Here is a 20,124-nt window from a genome sequence, read left to right as displayed (position 1 = left end):
ATAATAACATTTTATTATTTAAGCAATGGTCGCATTATACTATATTAATTAATTTTTTGAAATATTATTGAACTATTTTATTTTTTTAATTCATCTTATATTTGATATTTTACTTACTAGTATTAGTCAAAAGAAGACCATTTGTGTCTATCTATTTTTGCTGTTTGTATATTTTAATTGCAAATAAATGTTATAATTTTTTTTTATAATAACAATGATAATTGTGGATGGTTTTTTAGTTTTCAGAATTAGTGAAACAGTGGAACATTTAAAAGGAAAAAATAAAATGAAAGATCATTAAAACAGAGAAATTATTGTTCCTTTGAAAGTATAGAATAATGAAAGATATAGACAGAGAGGATGAGAATGAAAATTCATTACTAAATAAATACCTCATTTATGATACATTCTCGAAATTACTAAACTGACCTTTACTCTGTTGAGACGACATTTTGGCGGGAAAAACCTGTAGGACACAACAAGTGGCGCCAAAACGCGACAACTTTTTTCATTTTTAATTGAAAAATATTTTAATATCCATTTTTTATTCTTAAAAGAAAAACAAAAATAAAAACAAAAACACACACAACAACAGAACCAAACAGACAAAGCAACACAACAACACAAAGTTGCGTCTCCCAGAGGAAAAAAATACACACTTCTCTCTCTTCATTTCTATATTGCTATTCTCCTTAGGGTTTCTCAATTCCTATTATCTTCAGTTTGTTCGCAATTCTTTGATACCAACAGTTGAAATCCAGTCTCCCTGCGTGTGATCTGAGCCAATTAGGGTTTTCGCATGAGTCCTCCAGCTGAATCCAACAGGATGGAAGATGGCACGCCAGAAAACACCACAGACCAAGTTGTGTCTCGCTTCGTCGAGTTCCTCAAGGTTCTGGTTTATCCTTACTTTGGTATTTTATAATTTCATTTTAAGAATTTTTCAGGAAAATTAGTTTTGTTCTTGTGGTTTATACTGTAGTCCTGTGTGGGGTTTCAGAGGGAGCTGTCTGCATGCAGAAAGTCAAGATCTTTAAGTTCTTTAGATAATGGATATAAAAGTTTGGTATTTTGTTTTATTTCATTTCATTTTTGTTTAGTACCTTGCTTAGTTAAGGTTCTATTTTTTGTTTTAGGGATTTAAGAACAAGAAGTCACTGCAGAAAATATTTAATTGATCAGCAAAAAGTTAGTTGTTAGTGTTTGTGCATTCCCGTATATGATAAGGGAAAGTGAATTGTCTGATATTATTTTTATTTAGGTGATAATTGAAATGAATATATCTCACTAAGTATTTATTGAGTGTCTCCCTGTGCTTGTGAGGTTGAATGTCTATTCATGATTTATTCTTGTGAGTGAGTGTGTAAGTAGTCAATAGAGGGACACAAGTGTCTCTGCAGCCCTCTAGTGGGAATTGCAGTTGCAGGCAGTTATAAGTAATTTGTAGATTTGAATAGTCAGAATAAAAGCTGAATTCACAACTCAGCAACTGAGTTGTGGAGAATGTAATAGTCATCTGGATATAATCTGTCTCTCCATTTTCTGGGCAAATCCTAAATTGTTAGAGAATATTGTAACCATCAAGGTATCCCCTTTCACATTTCAGAATCTCTATTTTCTTGACAAATCCTGTTGGACTACATGGTCCAGCTGAAACTACATTTTGCCTAATCTGCAAGCTTTTCTCTGTTAGGCTGACCCACCTGTTGCACTTTCTTTGTTCTGCATGAGAATCTTTTTGTTGTTTACAGTTTTTTTTTTTCTTTTTGTATCTTCTCCGTCCTCTAGAGTATGTAATTTGTTAGTTCTTTTGAAATTTAATATCTTTGACTTTTTAGCATTGTTTGTTATTCTTTTTTTTGTGAAATACCAGCCTACACTGCTTGCAACCCTCTTTTGTTTCGTCTTTCTATCTTCTTTTATAGATGTTGCACTTTTATTTTTCAGTCTAAATCAATACTGTTGCATTTTTGGAGTTGGCTGATATGCTCCACAAATTTGGATAGTTTACCAACATTTGTGTTGGTTATACTTTAAACACTTTGAGTCCATATCAAATTGAGATTGGGTTAATAAATGAGTGTCAGAATAGAAGAAATGTCCATATATGGTTTCTTATGTATTTAGGTAACATTTAAATTTGGATCTCTTACCCCATTAAATTCTAAACTTATGCTGTTTCTATGACAGAATGAATTAGCATTGGAAGAGAAAAGCTGCAAAGAAGCAATCAATTTGCTTGGAGAAACCAAACATATTCTTCTCACAAATATTTCATCAATGGGGAATGGAACGGTATATATGTATATCATGAATATCATTCTTTGAAATATCGTGTGAAATTTTATTTGAATTCATGAGGTTGTATAATTCTTTTCCAGTCTGAAGAAGCTGAGCGGTATTGGTTTGCTTTTATTTCGTACTCTGTCAAGAAATTGATCCACAAAAATGAGGAGGCTGGAAAGGAAGAGAATGTGAATTCCAGGCTTAGCTTGTGTCAGATATTGAGAGCAGCTAAGCTCAAGTATTTTACTGGCCTTTTCACTAGCATGCTAGTTTTATCTTTGTATTTTTTATAGTACTTACTTCATTTCCTATTCAACAGCATTGCAGATTTTTTCAAAGAACTTCCACAGTTTGTTGTCAAGGCTGGTCCAACTTTAAGTAACATATATGGAACAGATTGGGAAAACAGGCTGGAGGTATTGACTAAGTAGAAACTCATGGTTGCAAAGTTTATGGCCTCGTATGCTTTTCTTTTTTAATTAATCCCTGGAATAGTTTTCTATTAAACCATTGTTTATGTTGGTATGTCAATACTAGGCGAAGGAGACACATGCCAATGCTATTCACTTAAAGATTCTTAGCAAGTGAGTACCCTCCTTTTGCATACATTTCTTTGCTTGATATCTAAGGTGCTCATTGTTATTCATTAATCTATGGTATTAGTGAAACTCTATACTCTTGTATTATTTTCATAATAATTAAGCAAACCTGAACCTGACATGTGCCAATTCTACGAATCATGTTTTTCCATGGATGGTTATTTAGTAATCCATATCTGTGTATCTCGTGTTCCTTTTACAAGGTAGCAATTATTCATTGTTGGTAGTGAAGTTTACATTGCCTTAGGTGTTGTGTTATTTGCTTTTGTATTTTGTTAATATGATAATATGTTGACTATAGATCATCAAAGAAGTCTATTTTTGTGACAGAAAAAAACTGAAGGCAAATGTGTAATAATATGGGTAGCCAGCCAGTCTACTTAAAGGGGTACATTCATTGTGAAGGGGTAATAGTACTTAACGAAATATTGAAGGCAGGGCAACTAATAATTTGTAGCTAACCTATCAAAGAAAAGATGCTTTTATCTGGAACTACAACTCGGCTATGTTCTAATATTTCATACTACTGTTGTTTTTTAACTACCCAAGAAATCAGATGCTTTTGTGGTATCTTTTAGTCATCACTCAGAATGTTATGTGCTGATGATTCCTATTTTAGATGTACATGGTTGATTGCTTTGATAATCGTGTGTGCAGTGCACTGAGATGACTTGACAACTTATATGTTTGATGCTGCAGGTACTATAAACGTGTATTTGGAGAGTTCTTTGTGACAACTGACTCAAATGCTGAAAAGAACTCATCTGTTATTGTTCATGCATCTGAATACCATCGATTTGGTTGGTTGCTTTTCTTAGCTCTTCGTGTACATGCTTTCAGCCGCTTCAAAGACTTGGTGACTTGCACCAATGGTCTAATTTCAATCTTGGTGAGTTAGATTCTCATGGCCCTCTTTTCTGTTAACGTTCCTGTAAAAATTTGTAATCTTTTTGAACACGGTGAAGATAATTATTGAAACTTTGAACACTTGAATTTCTTATGAGTTTTAATAACTGAATTGCTGCTTTGGTGAGGGAAATGATGCAAATAGTTTCTTATTTTGTGGTTGTATCTGTTACAGGCCATCTTAATTATTCATGTTCCTACTCGATTTCGGAATTTCAACATTCATGACTCATCACGCTTTGGTAATCCTCTTTGTTCTCCTAGCTTTCCTGCATTTGGTTTAAATTGTGCTTGTTATCTTTCTTTGGGGGCATCACTTTTAGATGTATGCTGTAAATACTTCATGCATGATCTTTCCTGTTCTCAAACTACCATTTACTTATAGTTTTTTTGTTGATGGCCTTAAAAGTGGATTTTTTTTTTCTAATTGATGGAAAAATGAGATGTTTTGAATTTAACTTATCATGTCATACTATGATTTTCTGGTAAGGCTCTTGTGTCGTGTCAAAAATCACAAGAACTGAGCTGTGCCTCTGAGTACGTTATCATTAAATTGCCAGTAGGACCTTTATAACAGAAATTTTAGATGTTATAGATATGTACAGCAGTTCTTGAAGTGATTGGTACTATTAAATTAAATAGTTATGACGACATAAAATCTGATTTGTTTATGTACAATTGTAACATCTAAATAAACAATAATTGCAACAGCCTAAAGGACATTAGCAGTAATATCCTCAAATTATATTTCAGTTAAGAAAAATAACAAAGGTGTGGACCTCCTTGCTTCACTTTGCAACATATACAACACTACTGAAGATGAGTTGAGGAAAACAATGGAGAAAGCCAATAATGTAATAGCAGATATATTGAAGAAGAAGCCCTGCTTGGCATCAGAATGCGAAACTGAAAACCTAGAAAATGTTGATAAAGGTTCATTTTCCTTTTTGTCATTATTCTTTATTTTCATTAATAACTGATGTTTAACTGGTATTTATTATCCTTTTTCCTATAGATTGTTTGACCTATTTTAAAGATTTAATGGAAGAATCGTCTCTACCTTCAAGTTTAAACTTATTAGAAAAGGACTATGAGTACATGATTCGCCACAAGAGTGAACTGGATGAGAGGTTATTCATTAACGAGGATGACAGCCTATTAGCTTCCGGAAGTTTGTCTGGAGGTTCTGCTTCAGCAGGTGGTGTAAAGGTATGTTCAATGGAGAATTTGTTTCTATCATGTGTAAGATAACGCCTAAAATCTTCTGTTATTGTATTCTGTAGAGGAAATTTGATTCACTGGCATCACCTTCTAAGACCATTACAAGTCCACTCTCACCTCATCGCTCTCCATCGTCACATGCCAATGGCATCCCTGGTAGCGCAAACTCAAAGATGGCAGCCACCCCTGTAAGCACAGCAATGACTACAGCAAAGTGGCTTCGAACTGTCATTTCTCCACTTGCACCAAAGCCCTCGCAAGAGCTGGAAAGATTTCTGACATCATGTGATAGGGATGTTACAAGCGATGTAGTGCGCAGAGCACAGATTATATTGCAGGCTACTTTTCCTAGTAGTCCACTTGGAGAACTATGTGTAACTGGAAGCCTGCAAAGTGCAAACCTCATGGACAATATATGGGCAGAACAACGAAGATTGGAAGCACTGAAGTTATACTACAGGGTCTTGGAGGCAATGTGCAGAGCTGAAGCTCAAGTTTTTCATGCAACTAATTTGACCTCTCTTCTTACGAATGAGAGGTTCCATCGGTGTATGCTTGCATGCTCTGCAGAATTAGTCCTGGCAACTCATAAGACTGTAACAATGTTGTTCCCTGCAGTACTTGAGAGGACTGGAATTACGGCCTTTGATCTTAGCAAGGTGATTGAAAGTTTCATTAGACATGAAGAATCTCTGCCAAGAGAATTGAGGCGACATCTGAATTCATTGGAAGAACGACTTTTGGAGAGCATGGTATGGGAAAAGGGTTCTTCAATGTATAATTCTTTGGCAGTTGCCAGACCTGCCCTTTCTGCAGAGATTAACCGCCTGGGACTGTTAGCTGAACCAATGCCATCATTGGATGAAATTGCAATGCAAATTAACTTCTCTTGTGGAGGGCTGCCACCAGTGCCTACCTTGCCCAAGCTTGAAAGTTCACCAAGTAATGGTTCTCTCCTTCTAGTTCGAACCTGAAGTCTTTGGGTCATATTTTCTGAATTTTCATATAATTCTTTGTGCTTACTGAATAACTTTAACTCTAAAAGCCCGTAGTGAAAATAAATACTTCTCAACTTGAGTAACATCCTCAATCAATTTCAGTTCAGAATGGGGATATCAGATCACCAAAGCGAAATGTGTTGATGGAAAGAAATTCGTTCACTTCTCCTGTGAAAGATCGGCTTCTTCCCTTCAGCAATCTTAAGTCAAAACTACCCCCACCTCCTTTACAGTCTGCATTTTCCAGGTATGACAGATTGTCTGTATTCCTGTAATTTTGTTATAGCCAGTTTACTGTTTTCTTTTGGTACTTTATGTTGAATTTTTATTCAATGCAGCCCAACAAAGCCAAATCCAGCAGGTGGAGGGGAAACATGTGCAGAAACTGGTATTAACATCTTTTTCGGCAAGGTAGTCATCATAACACTGATTTGCCATGTTAACTAGGTTTCATTTGATAACTATCTTTACCTTTTAGCTTAGTGTGCAACTCTGTATATGCATTGAGATGAGCTCTTTACTCAATGTGACAACCCTTCTATCTGTTTCTTCAAAGCTTCAAGTTTTGACCATTGTGCCTCTAGGGACAACTTGATCTAGATGTTTGTGTTCGATATTAATAATTTACTTTGCCTTTTGGAAATTAACTGTTACACCACTTTGATTTGAATTATTTCATGCTGATGGAGAAGTTGTTCTGATTCACCTATTTATTTAAGATTTAATTTTTTTTGTTTCTCTACTAAATTATTTTTAAGCAGTTCAGCCAATGTTCATTTCCTTTGTTTGCTAGATCATTAAGTTGGGAGCAGTCAGAATTAGTGGCATGGTTGAAAGACTGCAATTATCTCAACAAATAAGGGAGAATGTATACTGCCTTTTCAAGCGGATCCTACATCAAAGGACATCTCTCTTCTTCAACCATCATATTGACCAAATAATCTTGTGTTGTTTCTATGGAGTTGCGAAGGTTTCTCTTTACATATAGAAACTTTGAAGTGTAATGTGTTTCTCTATTATTCCCTTTTTCTCATTCTATTCTTTTTTGCAGATTTCACAATTAAACCTAACTTTTAGAGAGATAGTATACAACTACAGAAAACAACCACATTGCAAACCACAAGTTTTCCGCAGTGTATTTGTTGATTGGTCATTAGTACGCCGAAATGGGGTATGTAGCCAATGGTTAAAATTTAATGCTTATGTAAACTTTTATGATAACTATGACCTCATGAATGAGCTTGATGAAAACAGAGAACAGGACAGGAGCATGTTGACATCATCACCTTTTACAATGAAATATTTATTCCCTCAGTAAAGCCTCTATTGGTTGAACTTGACCCTTCTGGAGCAACTACAAAAAGTGACCGAATGCCTGAATTTGATAATAAAAGTGATGGTACTTGCTTATTTGTGAATTTACTTTCAATGGCTTACCGGCTTCCTTTATTATACCAATCTTGTGATCTATTTATTGACTTGTGTGTTCTTCTCTTTACAGGCCATTTAGCTCAATGTCCAGGATCTCCTAAAGTATCATCTTTCCCTACCCTTCCCGATATGTCTCCAAAAAAAGTATCCGCTACACACAATGTATATGTCTCTCCGTTACGATCGTCCAAGGTACTAATTTATTTGTTTGGGTTTCCTTTTTGGACTGTATGTTTTCCCAGTTCTCATTATTACTGGTGCATAAAAACCATCTAACATTATGCTGTGAAAGTGGGCACTGTAGTGTTAAATCTGTACTATTTTCACAGATGACTATTTTTTTAATTTCCTATTTGATACGATCTCTAGTATACATAATAAATTCGTTTCTACGAAACCATTAATTAGAGAGCAAAGTCTTGTAACACTTATATATTCATTTGTTATCTGCACAGATGGATGCTCTAATATCACACAGCTCAAAAAGCTATTATGCTTGTGTTGGGGAGAGCACTCATGCTTATCAGAGCCCTTCAAAAGACCTGACCGCCATCAATAACCGTTTGAATGGGTATGCCTTTCTCCATGCCTTGAACTTTTGAAACTTATTATTTACTCTTTTTGTTATTTTTCATCTGTCTATTAAGGTTTTTATGTAGAAATAAAGAAATACAACTGATCCTAATAAAATATTTATGACATTTCCTGTTTTACTCTCAAAATGTTTTCTGAAAGCGAAAGTATTATTGGCAAAAGGGTAGTTATTGTTATTTATATTTTGAACTTTGAAGATGTCAGATAAATAGAAGCAATTTTTAAAAAATTTGACCCTTGAATGTTAAATTATGTGTTTGATTCTATGTATTAGCAACAGGAAGGTGAGAGGACCCCTGAATTTTGATGATGTTGATGTGGGCTTGGTTAGTGATTCTATGGTTGCAAACAGCCTCTATCTGCAGAATGGAAGTTGTGCATCATCATCAGGTGCACCAGTGAAATCAGAGCAACCTGACTCTTAAAGCTCCATGTTGTGTATATTCTGCTTGTCTCCTCTCTCGAGTCCATATAATATTAGCAGCTTTTATGAGAAGGGGTAATGAATGAGCGGTGAGATTGTAGAATGCCGCCACAGCCCTCTTGTACTTTGTGTATGTTAGGAATTAAATGCAGAATGTAGGTCTCTGATTATCTAATCAATAATAGCTTCCTTTCCTAGTTCAACTTGGTTTTGATCTTCCTAGTTCGAATACTCATTGTTTTTCGGCTGTGTTTTGTCAACATTAACTTATTTAGGGATAGTTTATGCACATCTACAATCATTTTTCAATGAGACAGGTCTTTGACTAGGCTATAATGTTAACTAGACTTTTGAACAGGTGAGGTTAAACCAAAAAAAAAGAATACTGACAGGTTAATAGCTAGGGTTTCTGAAAGCAATTGACAGCCATGGCGGTTGACCATAAAATTCCAGGGCCAGCATGCAATGATGATAGCATGGTGGCAGTAATTCATACTGATGATGCTGCTGTGGAGTCTCATGAAAACCCTAAAATCCAAGATATCGAAAGTTCTCTAGCCCAGAAATCGTAACTTATCCTTAAAATAGAAGACTTTCTTCTTGAACCCTATCAAATCTCTTTTCAGAGTGTAAAATCTTCATTTTGATTCACCTATTTTGGATCGAGATTTTGTAAGATGTATTAATGGTTTTACTTTAGAATTTAGAAGGTCTATATACATTTTTTAGCTGTAAGCAAAAATAGTGTCTTTTTTGCATTCCACGATGTATTTTTGACACATGAAATTTCCTTATGGTAGTGTGGAATGATTTTTAGAAGTATGCTCTTTACACTTGAAAAGTCATTTTCCCGTCTAATTTGTAAGAAATTTTCATAATATATTTTAACATAATAATGCTTTTGGTTTCGGAAATTTTGAAATTCCTGTTAAGTTTTCTAATTAAAAAATTATGTTTATTCTTGACATTTAGTAAAATATGTATTTAAAACTAATTTGAGAGATTAAAATAGTTTAAAATATTGTTTTAATCCTGAGTTTTGTGTTTACCGTTTAAAATTATATATTTTTAAATTTTAAGAGAGTAAAATATCGTTTTTTTAATATGGAAAGTTAAGACTGGAATTATCCTAAATTTTACAAGTGAAGATGTAATTAAATTGTATATTTTTTATATGTGGAAAGTCTTTTACAGTAAATAAAGAAAATTATAAGGAACAAGAAGTTCAAATCAAGGAGGAAAGTAATTAAACCAGAAAAAAAAAACTAGTTTGGACCATAGGTTCCATAAACTTTTTTTTCACAAATAACTTCTTAAATTCTTAAATTGTTTTAAAGATGTAACCTGGTCTGTATTAAAAAATTTTATTACTTCCTGCACCTTCACAGTATCTAATTGCACCATCATAATATAATAAAAAGAATTAAATACCTTTCAATACTGCTTCATACCACTACCACTTTGCAAAGAAAAATAAGAAGAAAATGGAGAAAAAGAAAAATCATTTTGAAAAATTCTTTTTAAAACATTTCATGGAAAGGTGTTTTGGAAAATTAATTATAAAAGACATTATATGTGTTTTGAAAAATCTATTCTAAAAATTACATTTCATAATATATTTCACGTGTTTTAAAATATTTTTTTTATGCAATCCTTGTCCTGGAAAACTTATTTCAAAGAGTTCTACATAATCTAGAAGTTACTTTTACACAAGGCAAAATAATCATTTTAAAAATTTTAGGAGGGTGTGTGACGAAATTGTGCGGTGCAAAAAGTAAAAGCCTTATAAAAACTTTTAAATTACATGTGCAAGCGTTTTTTAAAAAGTTATTTCAAAATTGATTTTAACTCTTAGATTAATATTTCGAAAATTTTCCATTATAAATTAAATGAAAAGGGGAGCTAAATTAAGTATAAACAGTAATTTCAAATGCTTTGAGAAATGATGATTTGTTTTGATAAATTGATTGATTGATTTTATGCTTAGTAGGTGTGTTAACGTAAGTTGACACTTTGTTAATATGATTTCTTGAAATTATTGATATAATCTTGAGTTACAAATAATTAGGGTTGAATTACAATTATATTAGATTGATAAATTGATATTATAGATTATTAATTGGAATTATGTACATGAAATGTTTGTATTCATTGTGCAAAAATAATTTATGACGTCACCAATTTCATGTCATATAACTTAAAATTTGACTTTAAAGAAGGGTGATAATATTTTTGTAAATATTTTGTTAAAATTTATGTCAATCATAAGACCAACAAACGTTAAATAATGTTGAACTATCTTAAGTTTAATGTCGATTTTGAATTTAACATCTGCGATGGGGTCTCATATCAAATTATGTTTTAAAATTTCAAAAGTAACGTCAGTATCCTTACATCTTTCTTTTTCGTTTGCCTGAAACCTACCACAAAAGTTTAGCAACGACGATGCCAAACTCCTAGGAGAAGTTCTTCAACTCGTTTGAGCCCATCTTGGCATCATGGTGCACATTTCGGTAGTTTTCATTCTCTTCGGCTACATTTTACGTTAATGTTCGGGTTTAGCCATTGATATTTGTCCTAAAAATTTAGTTTTTGAATTTTTTTGTTTAACTTTGATTTTTGTAAAATTCACTAAAAATAGTCATAAAATTATTTTTCACCTCAATTTTTTTGTTGGGAACTTTTATTAGGTTGTATTTGAATGTAAAGTGTTTGAGTATGAGATATTGGTCAAAAATTTAGAGTTGTGAAGAATATTTGAAGGTGAAAAACATCAAATGGTCATAACTTTTTCTATGAACCTTAGATGAAGACATTTCAAAAATGAAAATTGTCGGAAATAGGACTACGAACAATGCATGCTAATTTGGGGTTCTGGAATTTTCAAAAGTCCATTATTTAAGGTATAGGTTTTATTTTGTTAATATTTTTCACTAATATTTTTAGTACTTTGAAGTTGTAATTAAGATATTCATGCTACTTAGAAAATTCTGGAAATTGCTATGGTGTATTGTTGGTTTGTATATAGACTTTTTATGGTTTTAGTGAGGCAAATATTGGCGATATTTTTTATAAAAAAAATGTCATAAATTAATGTCTGGTGTCCAACAACATATGTTAATTAATATTTATTATAAATGCAACACATTAACGTTTGTTGAGGGACTACAAAAATTAATTTAACGTCTCACACACGTCTTCAATAAACGTTAAAAGTCCAAGATAACATATGTTAAATTTTTTTCATTTTGTTAATGATTGCATTGTTTTTTATGTAACTTAGGAATTTCTATGTGAGATCTTAAATTGATTAAATTATTGCCTATTGAGCTAAGAGAAAGATATATTATTGTATTCCTATAATTTATATTAAGTGGTGAATAAACAGGAAAGAGTCAAAATGTTCAATTAAAACTCATAGAGAAATCTCATTGCGACAACGTCCTATAGTACCATTGGGCACCAATTAGACAATATTTTGTTGACTTAATTGTGGTGGGTGGAACTTAAGTATTGTTGAACGAAACATGTATTTTAAAGTCCAGGGAGTACCAAAGGATTTGGCGATGGGCACCAAAGGTAGGGAGTTGGGTGCCACCCTATTTTGGGTTATCGATTCTCTTGGTAAAGTTTTGATTTCTAATTTGTTAATCGTTGGATCATACTAAAATTTTAATAGATGGTTCTAAACATATGTATCTACACTTTAACCGTTTGGACATTTGATTAAAGGTTTATGGTTAGAGTAATGTATCTCACAATTTTGATATATTTAATGGAAATATCGTAAATGAATATTATGGAAATGCAAAAATAAATTATGTATTGCTAATATTTCAATTGAATTAAATTATTTGTGATAAGTTTGGATGGAAGTAAGATACATATGTATGATATGGTGTTATAATCTATGATTGTATAAGAATGTGATGTATGAATGGTGTATGTGCTTCAAAGTAGTTATATTTTTACTTTTGTTTGATATGAATGACATGGAATAGGGGATAATGATTTCTAAGGTGGAAATGGTATTATTTTGATGTTGTGTAGAGTATGTTGATGTGATAGTTCGAAGTGAAAATATCCTCACTCTACTAAGTATTGCAATCATGTAGAGGAAGATACATAGAGTAAGAGTTGAAGGAGGTATTCCGATAGATTTGGCCTTGAAGGTCAAATTTACACATGAGTGATTTATCTTTTTATACTCCTTGGTATGAGACATGACCGTGGGATGGTGAGGATGTGGCCACAATATGGCGAGGATCCTTGAAAGGTGAGGATGAGTGTAATAGGTGCATGATCTCATATTCCAATCAATACATTGAGTCTTCCAAAGGTCGTCTCTAATGTATGATGAGAATGAAACGCCATGAAGGCCTTTATGATTGTAATATTTTTTGCTTTGTATTACGAATTTGATGTGTGAATATAATGTATATGGTATTTATTATGACCATAATGTAGAACTGTGAGTATAATCTTAAATAACTCTAACTTATCCTTATCTTTTATCTTTTAAGTTTATTGGTTTTATCCACTTATGATAATTGTATATTATACGTGAACAAATAGTAATGCAAGGATGATAATAGTATATTATACTTGAACAAATAGTAATACAAGGGAGAAACATCAGAGTTGATATAGGCAATAAGAGATGTAGCTAATGGAAGCTACTATGTTATACCTTTTATTGTGTTGCATAAAGTTTATCTTTCGTTTGTTTAATTATTATGTTTTTTACAACTTTCTTTTATACATTATTAAGAAGTAACGTAATACATGGAAAATACTTACATAATTTTTATGCTTAATATAGAAAAAGGTTTAAACCCTCCCTTGGTCCTCAATTTTGTATGGAAATCTCAGTTCGGTCCTCGTTTTCTCATCTGTCTCAATTGGGTCATATTTTTTGTAAAAATGAACACATTTTACCCTAACCGTTAAGTTGTCACAAACGGCGTTAAGAGGTGCTGACGTGGTGCAGAGAGAATGTTTTGACGTTTACGTGGAATGTTTTAATTAAATAAACAATGGTGATTTGAAAGGCCACGTGGTGATGTTTTGACTAGAACCAGATCTTCTCCTCCCTCCCCCTCTGCTTCCTCCCCCATTGTTGCTCCATCAGAGCCACCCACCATCTACAACACAATCACAGACCAAAAAAATGACATTCTTCTTGATTCAGTTGCAGATACACATCCTGAAACCCCTACAGCAGTTAATAAAGAAAGCATACACATAAGAAAAATCACCCAAACAGAAAAAAAAAAAAACTCCACCATTTACAATAGAACAACTGAAACTCTCAATCATTTCGAAATTCCACACAATCCATCTGCAAAACACGTAGCATAATGCATCCGCACACCCAACCCAACCGAAACACGAAAATCCCCCAACTCAAAAACAATGCTCACAGTTTAGCACACCAAAAACGAGAATTGGAAACTCGCAACCAATCAAAATCCGCAAGGCAGTGAGAGAAAGAACCCTAATTGGAAGTGTGCAGAACTCCATTAGAGAAGGCAGAGGGGGGGTTTTCATCCTAATTATTCAATTAGGATTTCAAATTTAATTAATAAAGTTAATTCCTAAAAGAAACCTTATCCCAGATCAATTTCCTTTCCCAGATCAATTAAAAAGATAGCGTATCCATGGCTACCTTAACAATAATCCTACGTTGAAATCCTCATTTTGGGGCTGTCCCTTAATTGGGAGATGGGGCTTTCTCAGATGCTCACCTGATTCATTTTGGAGGAGGAGCTTGCTTCTGATAAGGCGTAGATACCAGCCATTGCTTTCCACCGATGCAAACAGGTTTTTCACTCACAAGATGCAGTCTCTGGTCTTCCAGAAAGGGGAAAAATCTCTGACGCTCAAGAAAGGAGATACAAAATCTAAGCCCTAGTAAATTATTTCTCACGCCGCCACGAGCCACCGTAAATGCCATTTGGTTGCGCCATCGCGAGCACTTTCCTTGCCCCGGATAAAAGATCAAAACGAAGAAGAAGAGAACGACCAAAGGTCGCCATGTCATAATCTTTCAAATTAAATAAAAATTCCACGTAATAAAATATTTTGACATCAGCGTATTAATTATGTAACACGTCAGCACTAACTAACGCCGTTTGTTACAATTTATCGATTAGGGTAAAATGTGTTCATTTTTACAAAAAATATGACCCAATTGAGACAGATGAAAAAATGATGACCAAACTGATATTTTCATACAAAATTGAGGACCAAGGGAGGGTTTAAACCTATAGAAAAATTTCAGAATTAATACACTTAAGATCTATTTTTTTTGGAATATAATTTACTATCAATTTCACCTTTATCAAATTTAGCTAACTTATTAATATTATACCTTAAGATTTTATATATTTTTTAAGAATATTTTTTTGATCAATTTCATAAAAAATATTTTAATATAAATTAGAAAAAATATTTATTACTATAAAGTAAAAATAGACACATGCGCGCGTAATATATATGTTCTCACTAGTATAAAGAAGTAAATATGATATATGTTTATATACATGTGAAATAATGGTGTAAAACTATATATTATGTCTACGTTTCAAATCGATACCTAACTCTATCTAACAGAATGAAACATTAAAATAAAAAATAATACATGAGAATCAAAGATAAAATTTTAAAAATATGAAAGAATTTACAAATATATATATATATATATATATATATATATATATATATATATATATCACCATTAAAATAAAAATTAACTTAATAAAAACACTTGACGAATATCTAAAGAGAAATAATAATAATTTATAAGGAAAACCAAAATAATTCTCACAATTTAAATAAAAAATAGTCATTTCAATATTAATAAAAAATCAGTAATTATGTAAACAATGTAATGACCCTAAAAAGTAGAGTTAATATATCAGTAGAGTTTTACGTCTTACACCGTCATTGCTAAGGTTTAATACCCTATTTTGTCCTCAGTTTCGTTCGGACAATGTCAAATTAGTTCATCCTTTAAAACGTGCGTCAAATTAACGTCGTTTGTACGGATTTAACGGAAGAAATTTCATTTATATGAATTTTATTAAGTAAGGACGTAATTGACACATGTTTTAAAGAATGAACTAATTTGACATTGTCGATCGAAATTGAGAACAAAATAGGGTATTAAGCATTTCTAAAATGAGTAACAACATAAACAGACAGATGTCTATGGTGTAGATACACTTCATAGTATAAAATATTTTCAAAAGAATTCAAATAATCACATCACTTGAACCTGAAACATAAAATCCTCTCTACATGATACATGGTCTTCATATGTATGTGGTGTAGATACATTTTATAGTATAAAAGATTTTCAAAAGAGCTCAAGTAATCATATCACTTGAACCATCAACATAAAATACTTTCTATATAATACACTGTGTTCATATATCACACAAAAGATATCAGATTTTACTATAATACTCTTTGGGTCTATCATTTATTCACTTCCAAGTTCTTCTACTCACATTAATATAGTAATCATTACAAAAATATATAAATAAATAAACAATACACAAAATTAAACAAAATGGTAAGTTGATGTGAATAAAAAATTCGATCTACGAATTTACTAAATAAAACAATCATTGTCACATAATACACAAAAACATGTAATTATCTTTAAGTAAAATAACCATAGACATCACTTAAAAATCTTATATTCTTTATTAAGATTTAGATATTAACTCATGTGTAAGAAAGTATGAATTTGACATAAAAATAGGTTGTGACAAAGACCCATATTTCATTTGGCCTAACCAAACATTAATAAAAATTCTTGGACATGATAAATTAAATTATGGAATGAAAAGTGTTTATGTTCAGTATGGTATGAGGTCTCTGGTCCACGTGCTTCTTCTCTTACAGTGTACGACTAAGGGTTCAAATCTCCTCCTCTGATCGTTTCAGCAAGGTGTGACCTGCAAGAAAACACTTTGTTGCTCAAGTCAGTCAGGTGTCCTCTAAGGTCTTAAATTATCTCAGAAAAATCAAACTTTACCTAGTTATTAGTTCTGAATTTATAGACTTTGTAATTGTCCAGCCCATCGAACGTCATTCAATGACATTTAATCCAATATATTTTGTGCCTAATAATTTGCTAATTTTCTTATATCCAGCATAATATGCCTGATATTCGTTGTTAATTAGTCATAAATGCCTTTTGTGTGATGTAAGAATTACTCACCTTTATTATCCATTAATGCTATTAACTGCCCGTCGATCGGTTCTTTCCCGTTGAGCGTGTTGACCGCTTTCGGTCGACTGTCTATACCGTATAGTACCGATCGTCCACACCATATAGTACAAAAAGATTAAAGTCTCATTCCCAATCTCGTTTAAAAACCTTTTCAACTCTCACCACCTAAATTAGGGTATTGCTCCCTTCACCACCACACTTTTCTCCCTCCACCTCCCCAATTTTTTTTAATTCCAATTATATCCTCAGATTAAAATTTTTTATTTTTATTATTTTAATTTATTTCAAACCTAGTTCTCCTACTTTACTCCCTGCACCCAATCTTTCCATCTCTCAATTCCGTTTAACAATTTGCCTTCTGTTTTACTTTACAACTCCATTTATCTTCTCCGTTTCACTCCTCTTCATCCGTTTCTTTCTTCTTCATTTTCCTTACATTATTAAAATACATTAAAAATATATTAAAAAATAATAAATCAAAACATTTAAATTAAATTATTAAAATATTTTCAAAATAAAGAATAAACTAATAAAACAAATCCTAAAATTAAAATCGGAGTCCGTTTAAGGAAAGAACTGATGTCAACATCCGTTTATGGAAAGAACGGATGTCAACATCCGTTTAGGAAAGAACGGATGTCAACATCCGTTTAGGAAAGAACGGATGTCAACATCCGTTTAGGAAAGAACGGATGTCAACATCCGTTTATGGAAAAAACGGATGTCAACATCCGTTTAAAGAAAAAACGGATGTCAACATCCGTTTAAGGAAATAACGGATGTCGACATCCGTTTTTTCCTTAAACGGATGTTGACATCCGTTTTTTCCTTAAACGGATGTTGACATCCGTTTTTTCCTTAAACGGATGTTGACATCCGTTGAAGGATTTTGACGTTCAAGGATGTCACCTCCGTTTAAAGGTTACGTTTTCTATTTTAGGGTTTTATTTGAAGGTTTATTCGAATACGCACCTTAAGAAGCAACACACGCACTGTACCACTCCACACTTCACCACGAGAGCGACACTGCATCACGAGAGGGAGACTGTTTGATAATTCTTTCCATCACCACCAACCTTTACAACTTGTAGTATCTCATCGCGACAAAAGAAAGAGATGAAGAAATATAATGTTCAAATAAAAGAAAAATATTTTACTCATGTACGGGGAACTAGAATAGGTTATTAGTGGAATAGGTTGTGAATGGGTAAAATTAAAAAATAACTCTAAAAATAAAATTTTACTTTAAGGGCAAAATAGTAAAGGGGAGGTGGAGGGAGAAAGGTGTGGTGGTGGAGGGAGCATCACCCCCTAAATTATCACACTCTATGTCAATTTGTAGTCTAGTAAAGTAAGGGAGTTGCTCCCTCCACCCCCACACATCTCTTCCTCCACCTCCCAATTTTCTAAAATGCCAATTATATCCTTCTAAAATGACAATTATATCCTCAAAAGTTAAAATTTTTTATTTTTATTATTATTATATCCTCAAGTGGGTGTTCTCCAGTGGCACTCCTCTTTCATGCACTGACTTGTCATCTCCACAATCTACCAACCTTACACTCCACAAGGACCCTTCTCTTCACTTGCTTTCTCTTCAGCTCCCATCAGCAAATCTCTCTGGTTCCCTCCCCAGAGAGCTCGGGGGGTTCCCTATGCTTCAAAGTCTTTACCTTAACATAAATTCATTGCAGGGAGCCATCCCTCTTGAGCTTGGCTACAGCTCCAATTCACCCAAATTCACCCAAATTCCCCCAAATTCCCAACCTTCCTCGTCCATGAATTAAAGCTCAGGCTAAGCACTTCAATAAAACATTAATCCAGTAAGGTACAATCAACCAGCGACCAAATGCCCCATAATTACAATTACAACAAAAATCGAATTGCGAAAGACGGAATTATAATGTTCCGAAAACTTGCAAAATCCTAAACAGTTCTACCAAAATCCTAAACCAGTAAATTGTAAATTATAATGCGCAATTCAAAATTGAAAATTCTAACATAACAAAAAAAACGCGGATACGAACCTAGAGGTGTCATTATCAGGGTTGTGACTGATAACGATGGCATAATCGCCGGAAGCCCTATCAAAGACACCACGGTCACCGACATGGTGCTCAACGTTGCATATAACAGCTCCTTCAGGGATAGAGCGAAGGGGCAAAACATTACCAACTACGAGAGTGGCCTTCTTGCCACAGTATATGAACTGACCCGTATAAAGGCCTTCGGCGGCAACGAAGAGCTCGTTTTGCTTCTTGTATCTGAATGGGTGGCGGAAAGTCACCTTGGCAAGTGGGGCACCGCGGCCAGGGTCGTGGATGACGTCGGTAACGACACCCTTGAGGTAGCCATTCCGCTCCCCGAAGTCCAGGCTCCGGAAGCGAGCCGGTCCCTTGCGGTGGTGAGTGTGGGACTTGAAGACTGAGCCCGCACCCTTACGCTGCGCACGGATCACACGTCCCATTGCAGCTCTGCAGTGTTCGATAAACCTACCTTTGAGATGGGAAGAGAATTCTGGTTCTCCTGCCACCTGCAATAAGCCACATATGACATCCTTCAACGTACGAAACGGATGTCGACATCCGTTTTGCCTTAAACGGATGTTGACATCCGTTTCGCCTTAAACGGATGTTGACATCCGTTTCGCCTTAAACGGATGTTGACATCCGTTTTGCCTTAAACGGATGTTGACATCCGTTGAAGGATGTCATCCATAGCGTTGTTTTTTCGTTTCGTTTTTATTTTATTTGTTTATTTTATTTACAGTAATTTATATTTAAATTTATAATTTTAAATGTTATATATGATAAACGGAAATGGAGAAATGGAGAAATGGAGAAGAAGCTTTACGGAAGAGAAAATGATAAACGGAAATGGAGAAATGGAGAAGAAGCTTTACGGAAGAGAGAAAGGTAAACGGAGATGGAAGAGAGGAAGAGGTGCATAGAAGTAAATCAGAAGTTTTAAATAAATTAAAATATTAAAATAATAAAAACAAAAAATTTTAACTTTTGAGGATATAATTGTCATTTTAGAAGGATATAATTGACATTTTAGAAAATTGGGGAGGTGAAGGAAGAGATGTGTGGGGGTGGAGGGAGCAATCTACGTAAAGTAAATGATTGTTTTGGGCCAACGCATGTCCTTAACCAATGCATAACACTTTACTAGTGATGGCTCCACTTCTTCCTTGTAAGCTAAGACTAAAAAGAAGGATGTAATTCAACTTTAACCATTTCATTCCATTGATTAACTTTTATACTTATAACCTCATCACTTATCCATAAAACATGATTTCACATCAAGTTCCCCGTACCAAACAACCATGACTTATTCATCATATTCTTATATAACTTTAATTATCACATTCAATCACAAAATTTTCATTACGTACATCAAATTGGTAAAAAGAATTAT

General features: G+C 33.4%; 1 protein-coding gene and 1 pseudogene across 1 annotated transcript; one reads left to right on the top strand and one right to left on the bottom strand.

Moving 5' to 3' along the window:
- The first annotated feature begins 592 nt into the window (after positions 1–592).
- On the top strand, positions 593–8,662 carry RBR1 (retinoblastoma-related 1). Its single transcript, XM_088110383.1, has 18 exons — positions 593–892; positions 2,191–2,295; positions 2,382–2,524; positions 2,606–2,702; positions 2,824–2,870; positions 3,585–3,774; positions 3,967–4,033; positions 4,545–4,724; positions 4,807–5,000; positions 5,075–5,954; positions 6,113–6,257; positions 6,349–6,421; positions 6,804–6,980; positions 7,062–7,181; positions 7,265–7,409; positions 7,512–7,633; positions 7,897–8,012; positions 8,310–8,662. Exons 1-18 carry the CDS (start codon positions 800–802, stop codon positions 8,458–8,460), a joined length of 3,045 nt encoding a protein of 1,014 aa, XP_087966509.1. The 5' UTR covers positions 593–799; the 3' UTR covers positions 8,461–8,662.
- Positions 8,663–18,602: 9,940 nt separating this feature from the next.
- On the bottom strand, positions 18,603–19,171 carry LOC148202547 (large ribosomal subunit protein uL2x pseudogene; annotated as a pseudogene).
- Between the last annotated feature and the right edge of the window lie 953 nt (positions 19,172–20,124).

This window comes from Vigna umbellata, chromosome 3 (assembly GCF_029865625.1).
Source record: "Vigna umbellata cultivar VRB3 chromosome 3, Vumbellata_1.0, whole genome shotgun sequence".
Lineage (NCBI taxonomy): Eukaryota > Viridiplantae > Streptophyta > Magnoliopsida > Fabales > Fabaceae > Vigna > Vigna umbellata.
Note: the sequence above shows the minus strand (reverse complement) of the source record. Positions and strands in the feature narration are given on the sequence as shown.